Here is a 14,798-nt window from a genome sequence, read left to right as displayed (position 1 = left end):
TTACTAAATGCTAGAGATGAGACTGTTTCGTCATTATCTCCATACGTATGAATGGTGACTTTTAATCTGTAATAACTGTCCTTGCAAATTCTATGAAGCTGTATGAAACTAGGTAATAACTTGATCTTAATGGAAGTCTGTGTCTTTTGCAGTCTTTTATTTTTACTAAATTATTATAAATCATGTATAGGAAATACAGGGCTGACAAGGAATCTACATCTTTGAAGGGTTCAAATTGGTTGTCAGGCAGTTATTTGTACAGTGTGTCAAATTTGGAAGAGTTATAAACTTGTGGATAAATTTGGCGAATGATTCCTTATTAAAATTTTATTTCCTTATTTATCTTTACAACTTAAAAAAATCCCTGTGAAGTATTTGAGAGCCTCTCTGAAAAGAAAAGTCAAGCTCTTATAATATTTCTTAGTGTGGCATAAAACAATTGCATGCATTTTTTCTCATATTCTGTTAGTACTATATTGCACATTGTGTGAAGTTAGTATTATATTGCACATTATTCCCAGCTCATTTTGTATGTTAATTACCAAAATAAGATCTGTCTCTCCACCTTTGAATGCCAAATGCCTAACTTTGCGGCTGTGGTGTGTTTCTGCTAAGGGAATCCCGAAATCAGACGTCTACAATTACATCGAGGAGTAGAATATGTTCTTCTGATGATGTATTGAATGAAGACAAGCTTCCCCTGACACTAACTATGTCAGAAGCAAGTCATCAGGGGGAGAGAGTAGAAGAGAAAGAAACAACTTACCCTACAGAAATTCCTAAACAAGATTCTACAACTGTTGTGAAAAGAGAGGACACTCTGCCAGCTGAAATTCAGCTTCCTTCTAAAAGCCCCACGGAAGAACAACGCCCAGCCTCTTTGTCTTCCCAGCGTTCACTGGCTACACAAATGGAGTCGACTCGAGTTTCAGCTTCTCTCCCCAGAAGTTACCAGAAAACTGATACAGCTAGGTTGACATCTGTGGTCACACCGAGACCTTTTGGCTCTCACTCAAGGGGAATCTCATCGCTCCCGAGATCCTACACGGTAAAAAAGTGTTCTCAGTTCATATACTCGATTCTCATGAGCAAACTGTTGGTGTACTTGTGCAGAAGATTGAGTTATATATATTCAGTTTGTAAAATGTACATAACATATATAACGCAATTTTTATTTTAGCCAATATAGATTCCATAGTTATTTAATGCTACTTAATGCTTAAAATATAGCAATGATGAGAATTGATTAAGCTTTAAATTCAATGAAAATAGAACTGATACATTTTGAAGAATGAATAAGCTACATTCTAAGGCAGAGAATTTATTTTTTAGCATCAGATTTTCTCAGATATAGCTTTTGTAAAGTATTAGGTTGAACTATATGAAGTTGCCAGTTGTCAGTTCTTTTAGACTTACAAAACAGCAGTTTCATATGGTTTGACTTAAATATTTTCAGTTCTTATGTACAAATGTTTATTTTCCATCATTTTCTACTTCATAAGAACTTGATATATTTGAGTATAGTTATTAAAATGTATCTTATGTTCAAAAATTACATATTTATTTCTATTTATATTAGTATTTCTAAAAATATGGAATCATTTGCCCTGAGAATAAAGCAGTATCACAAACTTGAAAGTGGGTTTACTAATTTTCATTATGTAAAAGGAAGCAATACACTTCTTACTGTCAATGTTCAAGTTCCTTTTTTCTCTGCCAATGTGGAATCTTAAAATCTAAAAGAGAAAAAATATGATTTAAAAAAAAAATTGAAGTGAGGAAAACTTGTCTAAATAGCCAGGAAGAACTCCTGATCATTATCTTAAGTAAAATACAGTCATATTTGACAACATAAAAATTAAATTTATATGACAGACACTTTTAACATAGTCAAAAGATAATTTATAGACTTGGAAAAATATTAGTAGCATCTATTATAAATATAGGGTCAACATCCCTAAGGTTTAAAATGGCCTTACAGGTTGGTAGGGAAAAGATAAACCAGTAGGAAAATGGGTTTAGAAATGAATAGCCAGTTCAAGAGAGAGGGGTTTTAAATGGTTGATAACATAAAGGACCCAGGTGAATTTTCAACCTCATTAGAACAAGCATGAGGTGTACAACTTTTCATCCATCAGTGTTCAACCTCATTAGAACAAGAATGAGGTGTACAACTTCTCACCCATCAGTTTCAAAATGTCTAGTGTTGTCAAGGATACAGAGAAAAACAGACATTCTTTTTTTAAAAAATATATTCTTATTGATTTTTAGAGGGAGAGGGAGAGAGAGGGAGAAGGAAGAGAGAGTTAGAAACATCAATGAGAGAGAAACATCAATATCAATCTGCTACTTCCTGCATACCACCCCCTGGGGATCAAGTCCGAACCCCAGGCATGTGTCCTGACTGGGAATCGAACCAGCGAACTCCTGGTGCATGGGTTGATGCTAAACCACTGGGCCATACTGGCCAGGCAAAACAGACATTTTTATACATTGCTTTGGGTGTGCTTTGCTATAATTTTTAAAAGATATTATATATAATTTATATTTATATGTAAATATCATTTGGAAATCTGTGCTATAAAAATAATCTGATTATAAAGGTATATGGGTATTCGTTGCAATGTTTTTGGAAGTTACAGAAAACTTTGAACAGCATTGAATGCATATCACATAAATAAATTGTAGATATCCATACTATAGAGTATTCAATAATTAAAAAGAGTCGAGTTCTATCTACTGACCTGGACTAATGTAAATGAGCAAAGCGAGTGTCAGAGGTCTGTTTATAATATAAACCCTTGTGAAAACAACTCCTTCTCCTCCTATGCGGGTATGAAAGAATGTGCTCCAAGCTTTTAGTAATCTTTACTAAAATATGACTGCACACATTTTAAAACAGAAATCTAACGATACCAAGTTTAAAATGATGTTTCCTATTTTAGATGGATGACGTTTGGAAGTATAATGGAGACGTAGAAGGCGTTAAGAGAACTCAGTACAGTTCGGTCAGCACCTCTGTGCAAAAGTCTGACCCAAGCCAGCTGGCTTCCAGCTCCTTTGGTGAAAGAGAGGCAGTGACATCAGGAGAGGGTGTGATGAGGTTGCCCTCTCCTGCACCCCCCTTCTCATCTCTCTCCCAGGACCGGGCTGCCACTTCTAATGCCACCTGGTCTTCAGTATCTGGCCCCAATTCAATGTCTGAACTTGGAGAAGGGAGAAGCTCACCACAGACAGAGGTGTCACGATCAAAGGTGAGTTTGGGAAGGCGTTTAATCACCCAGGCTCAGAAACACAAGTATTTAAACTGGAATCCATACCTCTAACCCATATTTCTAGGCGTTGTGATTGGTTACATGGGCTGATAATGTGGAATGTGAGATTGCATTTATTTTGAGCAGATCTTGGAGGAAGTAGGTCTCTTTCAACTCTGAGTTTATGGATTCAGATGAACCTGTGACATGGGTGTATTGAGACCATTGTCCAATCTCCTTGGGGTTTATCTGGGTGCTCTTTCTACTGCCCATTTCAGCAGCTGCTGCCTTTACACTGCATAGCAGTCCTGGATTCAGGTGCAGGACTCACTCAGGAAGCTTTAGATGCAGGTCTAATAGATAAATGGGTAAAAAAGGCCCTTTTTCAGGGACATTAACTGACCGCAAGGAGAAATTGGTACACACGAGAGGTGCAGGCCTCTAGGGACATGGCATTTCTTTCTCTATCATATTAATCTTCTAGTGACTTTCAATGCTCATTTATACTTTAGAAAGTCTAGAATTTTGAACCACTTACTGTCTCCTAATGGTAATATTGAGGGTTAGTTACAGTATGACAATTGTGTTCCTTAACATTTGGAATCCAAACAAATATACCATCAGATGAAGAATGACTGGAAGTATTTGTAGTTTTTCCTTCTTCAAATCCCCAAAGATGACAACAGAATTAAGTAATAACTGTTTTTTTAGTATATTTTACATGCAAGCTATAAAGCTGTTGATTGTCTAGATCAGTGATCAGCAAACTCATTAGTCAACAGAGCCAAATATCAACAGTACAATGATTGAAATTTCTTTTGAGAGCCAAATTTTTTAAACTTAAACTTCTTCTAATGCCACTTCTTCAAAATAGACTCGCCCAGGCCGTGGTATTTTGTGGAAGAGCCACACTCAAGGGGCCAAAGAGCTGCATGTGGCTCGCGAGCTGCAGTTTGCCGACCACGGGTCTAGATCAAGCTTTTCTTTTTTAGAAAAACCCCGGCAGTCGGACATCTCTTTCACAATCCGGGACCGCTGGCTCCTAACGGCTCACCTGCCTGCCTGACTCATCGCCCCTAACTGCCCCCCCCTGCCAGCCTGATCACCCCTTACTGCCCTCTGCCTGCCAGCCTGATCGCCTTTAACTACCCCCTGTCACTGGTCTGGTCACCCCCAACTGCCTCCCCTGCCAGCCTGGTCACCCCCAACTGCTTCCCCCTCTGCTGGCCTGGTCGCCCCACGCAGCCTGCTGGTCAGTCGTTTGGTTGTCCCTTGCAACCCCCCTGTCAGGCATTGTGACCAATTTGCATATTACCCTTTTATTAGTATAGATAATATGAAATAGCATATTTTTTTGGTATATTGGATTTTTATTAATTCTGTAAAGTTTTACAGTTTTAAGTTTTTTCTTCTGATTATAAAGTACTATGTAGTTGCAAAAATTAGGAAACGCAGGAAAGTAATTCCATCATTGATGGGTAATCTTTGTTATTAGCATTTAGGTATATTTCTTTCAGTTTTTCCCATGCATATTTACAAACCTATATCTAAAAGAAATTTTTGCAGCTTGCTAAAATAGTTAGTTGTAAGTTACTTTTATAACTTTTTATTTTTATTTTATTACTTTTTAAAATTTTATTTTTCAATTACAGTTTACATTTAATGAAAGTTTGTGTCAGTTTCAGGTGTTTAACTTAATTTTTAAAGAATTGGAAATATTAATTAGCATTATAAGTTTCAGATGAGAACAATAGCCTATGTTATACTTGGGGAACATAAGGTACTAGTGGATGAATAATAGAAACAGCAGCCAGGTGTCTTTTGTTTTATGGACTTGCATGCAAGCCTTCCCCTTTCAAACAGCAAATCCAAACAAGCAACCTGATTGGTGTGTGGGCGCTAGGTGCACCCAACTCCCTCAGGGCGACAGTTGACTAGCTGCATCCACGGGTTAAGAAAAAGTGTGGTGTGTGGGTGTGTCCCCGGTTAGTGCAGGTCAGAGGAACCTGAATTAACATGGCATGGTGTCAGGTTTCATCCTTAATGGGTTTAGGCTTCTTCGTCACCAAACTTGAAATTATCTTCTACCAAGCAAAATTAGGCTTCATTTAACAAGTGGGACCATTAGAATTCTTGAACATAGGTGTGTGTCATATGGCCACTTGCCCATCACCGAGATGCCGGGTGTGTCACTTCTGCGCTCTGAGGGAAGTAGCTTATGTAGCATCCCCCCCGCCCTTGTCACTGAAAAGGGGCTCACTGCCTTGGGAAAAATACTGTGAAGGCATAAAATAGTTGGTCATTAATATATCAAGGCATATGGAACACTCCTCCAAACTCTTGGCCTAACTATAATTCCAGGAGTTCAGAGAATGGAAAAATAAAAGCATAGTGCGTGGCTGAACTAGATGTCTTGGTAGTTTTATAATTGTTCTTCAAGTCTTCATTCTCGTTCTTTACTTGCACTTTTGCTAGTAATGTCCTTTTCTTTCTTCCTCCGGAATCTTCCCTGATGTTATATTTTTCTCTCCCTGCTTCAGTGGAGGTTCAGGCTCTGTCCCCATCCATGCAGATGCTTTGTAAACAGTCACATGTGTTTGTGCATTCCACAGAGGCTGGCATTGGAGGCACCTGTGTGGTGCCAGGTTGGACTAATCTCCTAGCTGCAAAGCCTCAGTGATCTGCGCAGTGAAGTTCAGGGCATTCAGGGGAGTATTGAGGTCCCTCATCACTGGTTTCAAACTCCTTTAGTAGTGCAGTTAGCAGCTGTTTATTGAGGGATTACCAACCCCAGGTGTCTCAGGGCATTAGCTTAGTTAGTCCTCAGTGACCTTTGGATCACTGCTTTATAGTTGTGGACATTGAGGCACGGAGTGAGCATAGTACTTGTCCAAGGCCATGCAAGGTACTGAGTGGTGGAGTCTGGATTTGAACCCAGACAATCTGATTCAAGCTACCTACCTACACCACACTATGATGTGGGAAAGAGAGAGGAAGTAGGTGATCTAGCCAAATGAGACTGCTTGAACACATCAAATATTTGTTTTTATTGTCACCTCATTTGAAATCGTTTATTTCACCCATTTCTGTTGTTTAAAGAAGTCCTCCTATTTTTTTATAGCCCAGGAGGGTCATTTCCTTTGTGAATACAAATATCTCCCTCCCCAAGTCGGAATTGAATTTTTCACCCTTGAAAGCTTCATCTGCTGAATTCTTCCTTATTCCTTGTGTTCACTGTGTCTCGTCACTGGTATTCTTTATACCTCCACAGCCTTTGCACAGAGTTGGAAGTGTTTACTGACTTGATTTGCATTTAAGGCCCTGATTACTAGACTGAAGTATAAACTTGATCCAGCAGGTAACTTAGGTCCTTATAGGATCTTTAATGTGGGAGTTTTCAGATTAATGGTTGTTTTAGGAACGTAAGCACTGCTGCATAGAACTATTTTAAGGAAATGAAGTCTGGGGGCAGAGACTGGTTAGGAGCCTATCACAGAATTGTGGGTTTATGCCATAAAAAAGGAAAGGCATAATGAAGAGAAGAAATTAATATTATCTCATTTCCTGCCTGCAGGGGTTTCTTTCCCATCTCATTTGCTGAGCTCTGGAGTTTTAGTCCTCTCTGTTCCCTTTCTCCCTACTTCTCTTTTTGTGTTGCTCCGTTGTCTGCTTCCCTTGCCTGTCCAGGCTGCTGGGACAATTCTGGGGGTAACCCTGAGCAAGGGGAGAGAGTCCTTCATCCTCTTCTTACCTCCCACAGATGTGGCTTTCATGTTTTCCTCCCAAATTGGTGTTACCTACAGGTTTTCATTTTATTTTGAGAGCCCTGAATTCTCAAATCCCATCCAAGCCTACATTTTGGAATCTGTTCCCCTGATTTTTTTTTTAAAGCAGTATCCAGATGTAGGATGATAGGTATGGAAGGAAGGAAGCTTTTTACATGTCCATTTCCTGACCCCTGAGCCTATTAAATGCCCCTTTTAATAACACCCAGGGCTTTCCTTATCACAGCTTCATACATGCATTTTATTTGCTTGTCACCTTCACTAGAGCTGACTTTGTGTGAAGGCAGGAAACAAGCCTGTCTTGCTCACTGTTAGCACAGTGCCTGGATCTGTATTTGGTGAATGCTGATTGAGTACTGTTGGTTTCATAGCTATGTTTGTTGAGTGTTAAATAGGATTTTCTTTAATTGCTTAACCAGCATATACATAATGGATAACATTGTTTCCATGGGAAAAAGAAGGTAATTACTAGGCATCAACCACCTGCCTTGGCACCTTTTAAATGTTTCATTTATTCCTCTCAATAACCTTGCAAAGTAGGTGGTATCATCCACCTTATTACCAATGAAATTCTTGAGATTTGAAAGTTATGTACATGCTCCAGGCCAGTTAAATGATCAGGCCACAATTATGATTTCTCTGACCTTAATGTTTATGAAATATGACATGCTCAAGTTTGAGAACTGCCTGAAGGAAAAACACCAAATGTTGACTTATTTTAACTTTGCCCTGTCTTTACAATTTTGGAGCCCACAGGGACTGAAATATCTTCTGGTTTATAAAGAGAAAATAATTCTTAAGATTGTTTTGCGGAAGGTACATATGTATCAGAACTGAATTATTTCTGAATTGTAGAGTTTAAAATCTACCCAGACAGTAAGGAGTTATGCGCATTTAAATAAGGTGTAATATAATAATTGCCATGTTCTGTTACTCAAGTTCTGACAGCTGTGTGGAAGATGGGGAAAAGTAAACTGGAGGCCTATTGGGAGGTGACCACAGTAGTTTAGAGGGGACACCAAACTAAGATGATAACTTGAAGGAAGATGGAAGGATGGGGTGGTTCCAGGTGGAATTATGGATTGTGGACTTGACAACACTATTAAATGCATGTGTGTGGTGGATAGTGGGGGTGAGGATCATTGTGTGGAGTTGGGTGGGGAGCAGTTAGGAGAAGAAAAGAGGAAGAGCCCCAGAAAGAACCTGGTATTTCTAATGTAGGCATCTGGTTGGATAGTGATGTAATTAACCAACATTTAAAAAACAAGAGGTGGAAGAGCAGGTTAGGGGAGGAAGATAATGAATGTAGTTTTGGATATGTTGGGCTTAGTTAGTAGTTGAAGATATAGCAGTGAAGGAGGTGACTCAGGAAAGCCTGTAATCACAAAGATGGGAGACTATGGAGGGAACAACAAAATGAAAATGGTAAGAGGAAGAACATACTAATGAAACTGATGTGTCCAGAGAGATGGAGGAGAAAGGCAAGAGAAAGTGAAATAATGGATGACTTGGAAGACTATTTCTTAGAAGCAAGAATAGTTCGTGGTGTCCAGCCAGTGTGGCTCAGAGGTTGAGCATTGACCCATGAACCAGGAGTCAGGGTTTGATACCCAGTCTGGGCACATGACCAGGTTGTGGGCTCAATCCCCAGTGTGGGGCATGAAGGAAGCACCTGGTCAATGATTCTAATCATTGATGTCTCTATCTCCCTTTCCCTCTCCCTTCTTCTCTGAAATCAATAAAAAATGTATTAAAAAAATAAAAGGAATAGTTGGTGATGTCTGATGGGATGAGGACTGTAAATGGATTTGGTAGGTAAGAGATAAGCTTGGAAAGGGTTGAGTAAGTGGTAGAGCTGGAAATGCCCTGAGTCTTTGGAATGGAGAAGTGGAGGAAGGAGGTATGCAGTCTCTTTGGTGAAGGAGGTTAGTCCAGTGCTAGATCAGAGCCATGATTTGAAGGCTCACCTTAGACCCTGGAAAAAAAGACACTCAAATGCCATGTGTACAGAAATCTAAGATTGTTTATTTCCTCAGGTATTTCTGACTTTATAGCCTGAATCTACTTTTAGTGTTTAATTTTATCAACTTAAATAGGCTTCCCTTAAGTAAACATTTATCTAATTGGAAAAGTTGAGTAGAATTACTGTCTTGTTATTTCGTAAGATTGATCCTGTTTTTCATTAATTCCCATCTGTGGTGATATATGAGAATCTTAATTCACTAGATCTCATAAAAATAAATCTTTTTATTATTACTCCAGATCATCATGTTTTTTGTTTAAAAATCACAGTTTTCAGTATATATTTCTGTTTAAATTATACCTGATTTGAAGGAAATTATTTTCATTTTTAAGTGCTGATATGTTAATAACTATATTTTACTGTTCTTGGCATAGAGTACTTAAACTACTTGGGATAGTAGTTTGTCAGCCATCAAGAATCTAGATTTCCCCCAATAATTTATATTCATGGTTCCCTCCAGTTCAAAAGGTAATTCTCCATTATCTTCTGAAGCATGGACCATTTGTAGACTACTCATGTGACATGCATCATGCAGAGAAAAACATGGAAGTAGAAATCCTAAGTGAAATCATTGCTGAATAGTTTATGCTTGACTATAATTATAGTTATATTCCCCTGTAAGAAGTCCCAGGGATAACCTAATTTAATAACCTTGAACTCCACAGAGCTGCTTTAACCTTGAACTCCACAGAGCTGCTTGAAGGATTGCCATGAGGAGGCCATGCAGGTGGGGCTCTGGGGCCCCTAACCTAAAAGTATAACCACCCTTTAGTTTTAATCCTTGCTATATTTTGCTTTTGGAGGGACATGGTATGCATCAGGATTTCACTTGAAAATAGTGTTTTAAAAAACAAAAACTTGAAAATCAATGTATTTTTGAGAAAGAAGGCTCTGTCAGGCTCAGTGACATGCCTGAGGTCACCTGGTTATTGACAGAATGGACTGTAATTGTCCAGGTGGTTCATTCTTCTTCTTTGCCTGTGTACAGTGCCAAGGATCCACATACAACAGTCTTCCAGGTGGTAGCCACAGTGAGGCTGTCCTCTGTTAACTTCCAGGGAGGTGGTTATCTGCCCTTTCATTTAATATGTTCAAGTAGAGATTTATTTCCAAGGTAAGAGCAGCCCTTTGTGAGATAATTCTTCTGGTCTAATATAATTGGGAGACTCTTCCATCTATGGCTTAAACTTGTTCGTTTTATCCTATATTTGCCAGAAAATATTCACTTGCTGTCTCCCACAAAGTGTTCTTTATGTAGTTTGAGACTATTTATTAAATCACCATCCTGTCTTTTATTCTTCATGATAGAAACCTCAGTTAGTGTCTTGAATATCTAACCTGTCATTTGCCTCTCTGCTCTTATATAGCAATAGATTCTGCATTTTAATTGGGTTTAAGCTGGAATTTGGGAGGGTAAGAGTAGCGAAGATGACCAATTATTTTTGTTGAGTCATCTCTAAGTGTATGGTGGTTTTAGTTAAGGAGTAGAACTAACCAGTAATTTTGTCTATTCATAGCAGAGTTTTATTCTGGGGATTGGTGTTTAGGCTGATTATTAATGAGCGTTCTCACTAGCTGCATCTGAGTTCCCATATTTAAACTGCTTTACAAGCTTTCTGATGAGATCTTTTTATGTTATTAGTTACAAACTTTTTCTTAAAAAATTCCATACCCACTGTTGAAGAATCAGTAATTATTTCTCAAGAACAAGAGCCATGCCTAATCCATCTTTATTTCCCAGCGTGCTAACACTGTGTCATATGCAGAATAAGATGTACAATTAATGAATGTTGAGCAAATTAATATTGTTATAGCACCTAACTTTTGTGGCCATCCTATCTAATAAAAGAGCAATATGCAAATTGACCGTACCTCTGCTACACCACAAGCCACGCCCACCAGCCAATCAGGAGCGAGTATGCAAATTAACCCAACCAAAATGTCTGCGGCCACAGAGAGAGCAGGAGGCTTGGGTTTCCCCGGCAATGGAGGAAGCCAAGCTTTCCACCTGCCCTGGCGGGCCCAGGCCTCCACTCAAGGCTACAAAGTTTCAATTATAGAAGATAAATAAATCCCAACAAAAATGGCTGCAGCCACGGAGCGAGCAGGAGGCTTGGCTCCGCTTAAGGCTAGAAAGTTTCAGGGTGTCTCAGTAGGGGGTGTCTTGGCATCTTACTTCTGGTTCCTCAGAGATCACATAGTTCAGCATCTTGCAGCTGTCTGGCAGCTCTGTCTTCATGTGGCACTGGAGCAAGCAAAAATGCCTTGCTAAATTTCAAATGCTACTTAGGGGTGGTACCTGTCCTAGATAAGCATGCTACTGGTCACTGAATTATGTGTCTGTGAACCCCTTGAAATGATTCAGCTAAGTTCAATGTTTGAAGTTTTTTATAAGCATAGTGACATTTTCAAAATAAATGATTTAAATATTTTTTTTGCATTTTCAAAACTGACATTTTATTGAATTTGACATATAACACTGTAAATTTAATGTGTACAACATGTTAATTTGATACATTTATATCTGTTTAAATGTAGTGCTAATTAGCACCTCTATCACATTACATAATTACTCTTTCTCTTTAGAGGTTAGAATCATTAAGTTCTATTCTCTAACAAGTGTGATGATTTTAATACAATATGTTGTCTATGTTCACTTTACTGTGCATTATATCTCTAGGGCTTATTAACTACTTTGTGCAAGTGTGTACGCTTAACAACATCTGTCCTATCTTCCCAACTCCATCCCCTGGTAAACACCATTTTCTATTTTTACAAGTTGGGCTTTTTTACATTTCACATATATATGGTATCATACAGTACTTGTCTTTCTCTGCATGACTTATTTCACTTAGCACCATACATCCAGGTTCATCCATGTTGTTGCAAATGGCAGAATGTTCCTTTTCTCAGGACTTAAGAATGTTCCATTACACACACACACACACACACACACACACACACACACACACAGACATTTTCTTACTCAACTGCATTCCTGGGTATAAACAAATAGTCTTTACATTAGACCCAATTATATGGTGAGCAATAGCATAAGCTTTATCAGTGGCCAACTGATATATTAATGCAAAGAAAAATATCTATTGATATAAATTTCCCCTAATTTAGAAGAAAAATAATAAACTTGGTAATATTTATATAAATGAAGGTTTTATCAAAACCAGGAAAAAAGAATGAAGCTCCCATTTGATCACAAAATAATTGAAGTGTACCTTGCCTGCAGCCTCCCTTCTTTCATGGATAGACTTTCCTCTACGTGGGTGCCAGGGACACCTGATCCCACCGTTTCATGTTTGTTTTCAGGATCAGTTCAGTGATATGAGAATCAGCATAAACCAGACGCCTGGGAACGGCCTTGACTTTGGGTTTACAGTAAAATGGGATATTTCCGGGATCTTCATAGCATCAGTGGAAGCAGGTAATTCATAGATTTTGCTCTACTGAAATTTCTTCTCCTTTGCTGTCCTATGCTGTTCCTCCCACCCCCAGACATTGGTTTATTTGATACAGGAGAACACACATGTGGAAAATGCAGCAGTAAAGCGAGAAGATACATCCTCTTCCCTGAGACTGATAGTTGAGTTACAAACCACATGTTGTTTGTTCTCCTTGCCTAACTAATTTTAGTTTTGAAGAGTCTTATTTTTGTGACTTTTACAGAATTTATTTGTCAAAATGTTAGGCTTAATATTTGAAAATGCTAATAGAACCCAATCATCTGTGTATGTGGTAGATCTATCTGTGCTGTATAATTAAATGGTGTTTTCTGAGTGTCCTAATTCAACTATGGCCTGTGGAGACCTCAGGATGCTCTGGGACTTTTACAAAAGGATTGCCCCACCCCCACTCAGGGCTATGCCAAGTGAAGCCCCGAACTCCTACCACAGGGCCTAAAATTAAAAAGAAAACTATGGCATTTAAGAGGAGTTCCTCATTTGCAAAAATTGCATGCTAAATTGCTTTTTCTTTGAAATTTCAAGACTTCTCCAATGAGATAATGGTAAGTAGTAATTTTAATCAGTTTTAAGTGGCCCTGTTTTCTTCTGTTCCAAAATGCATTTGGATTTGGAAGCTCAACTAAAGTGTAGTTTATTTCACATTTAAAATTTTAAAATAATTAAACATTTTCTCTGTTCTTAGGAGGTTAATAAAATTTTTTTTGAACAGATGAACTTATCATTTGTCCTTTAAATGTTAATGAAGATGACATATATTATACAATAAAATATGCCTCTGGTGCTTTGTGTATTGTTGATACTCAAATGTTTGATAACTAAGAAGTTTAAGAAATTTTGTGACTATTTTTCACCTAAAAAATTATGAGAAATGGTTAGTTGAGGTTAAAAAGTCATTTATTCTTCAATTTAAATAATCAATGACTGTAGGACCTGTTTATTTTTTTTTTTTTAATTTTTTTTTTAAATATATTTTATTGATATTTTACAGAGAGGAAGGGAGAGGGATAGAGAGCTAGAAACATCGATGAGAGAGAAACATCGATCAGCTGCCTCCTGCACACCTCCCACTGGGGATGTGCCCGCAACCAAGGTACATGCCCTTGACCGGAATCGAACCCGGGACCCTTCAGTCCACAAGCCGACGCTCTATCCACTGAGCCAAACCGGTTTCGGCAGACCTGTTTATTTTTAAATTGGTTGTTTATTTTGCTCTATTTAGGTAGCCCAGCAGAATTTTCTCAGCTACAGGTAGATGATGAAATTATTGCCATCAACAATACCAAGTTTTCATATAAAGACACAAAAGAGTGGGAAGAAGCCATGGCTAATGCTCAAGAAACTGGAAACCTAGTAATGGATATCAGGCGGTATGGAAAGTCTGGTGAGTTGGTTTATCATTGTGTCTGGCTTTTTAAATTGGGAGCTGGTCTTTGGCAAGTGGTTATAACAGCTTGCTTCAATAACAATTTTTTCTTTTCATTTTTAAAATTTTTTGCTTAAAGATATTTTTTGGTTATGTCAAGACAATCATGAGTAATACTTCCTTGAATAGTCTGTCTGAAAACTTTTCACTAGCAAATTTACTGAATTCTACATTATTTAGTGACTGACTTATATTCTTGGCTGACTTGCATATATCAACTGAAGATTATTGTTTTTTTAAAAATTCGTTCAAATCTCTCACTTTTTTTTGAAGGCTATTATAATTGTATCTGCATTGGGGAGTCATGTAATAATGTTGAGCATTAAGAATTAGACTACGATTGGACTTTCTCTACAGCACCAAAACTGTAACCGGTGTAAGAGAGAACATGGTAGGCCATATTCCTGTTGTTCATTCTCAGGAAACCTTCAAAATAAATTCTCTATTACATTTCTTAGTTATAGAAGTGAAATGGGGATGGCCTTTCATTCTCAAGAAAATTTCACAATACATTCTGTTATTCATTCTCAAGAAACTTTCAAAATATACTTAATTATTGTGTTTCTTAGTTACAGAAGTTAGATGGGAATGGACATTAAACCACCCAGACCTACCAACTTTTGATATAAAAAAATTAATATCCATTCCTGGTTTACAGAAAGATTCAGCAAATTTGCTAGTCTTTTCATTATTAACATGATCTAACCCTTGTGTTTTCGGAAGGTGGTCTCTTGGTAAAATCCTTAAACTTTTCATTTCTTTCACACACTGCCTGATTTGTTTGTCTGTCTTGTGTATGTACATTTTGTATGTGTGCATTCAGTAACTTTGTTC

At 38.0% G+C, this 14,798-nt stretch overlaps 1 protein-coding gene across 12 annotated transcripts in view; it reads left to right on the top strand.

Annotated features, from left to right (window-relative positions):
- The window catches only part of LMO7 (LIM domain 7), a gene marked incomplete at its 5' end in the record, with an annotated part of 97,682 nt that overhangs the window by 60,559 nt on the left and 22,325 nt on the right, over positions 1-14,798 (top strand). For all 12 annotated transcript variants that reach the window (XM_080662022.1, XM_080662025.1, XM_080662016.1 and 9 more), the window contains 4 exons: positions 616-1,048; positions 2,946-3,254; positions 12,387-12,501; positions 13,761-13,922. In XM_080662022.1, coding sequence (XP_080518148.1) covers positions 616-1,048; positions 2,946-3,254; positions 12,387-12,501; positions 13,761-13,922 — 1,019 coding nt within the window. The remainder of the gene's footprint in view (positions 1-615; positions 1,049-2,945; positions 3,255-12,386; positions 12,502-13,760; positions 13,923-14,798) is intronic.

The sequence above is a fragment of the Plecotus auritus genome (assembly GCF_963455305.1).
Source record: "Plecotus auritus genome assembly, chromosome: 3".
NCBI classification, from domain to species: Eukaryota; Metazoa; Chordata; class Mammalia; order Chiroptera; family Vespertilionidae; genus Plecotus; species Plecotus auritus.
Note: the sequence above shows the minus strand (reverse complement) of the source record. Positions and strands in the feature narration are given on the sequence as shown.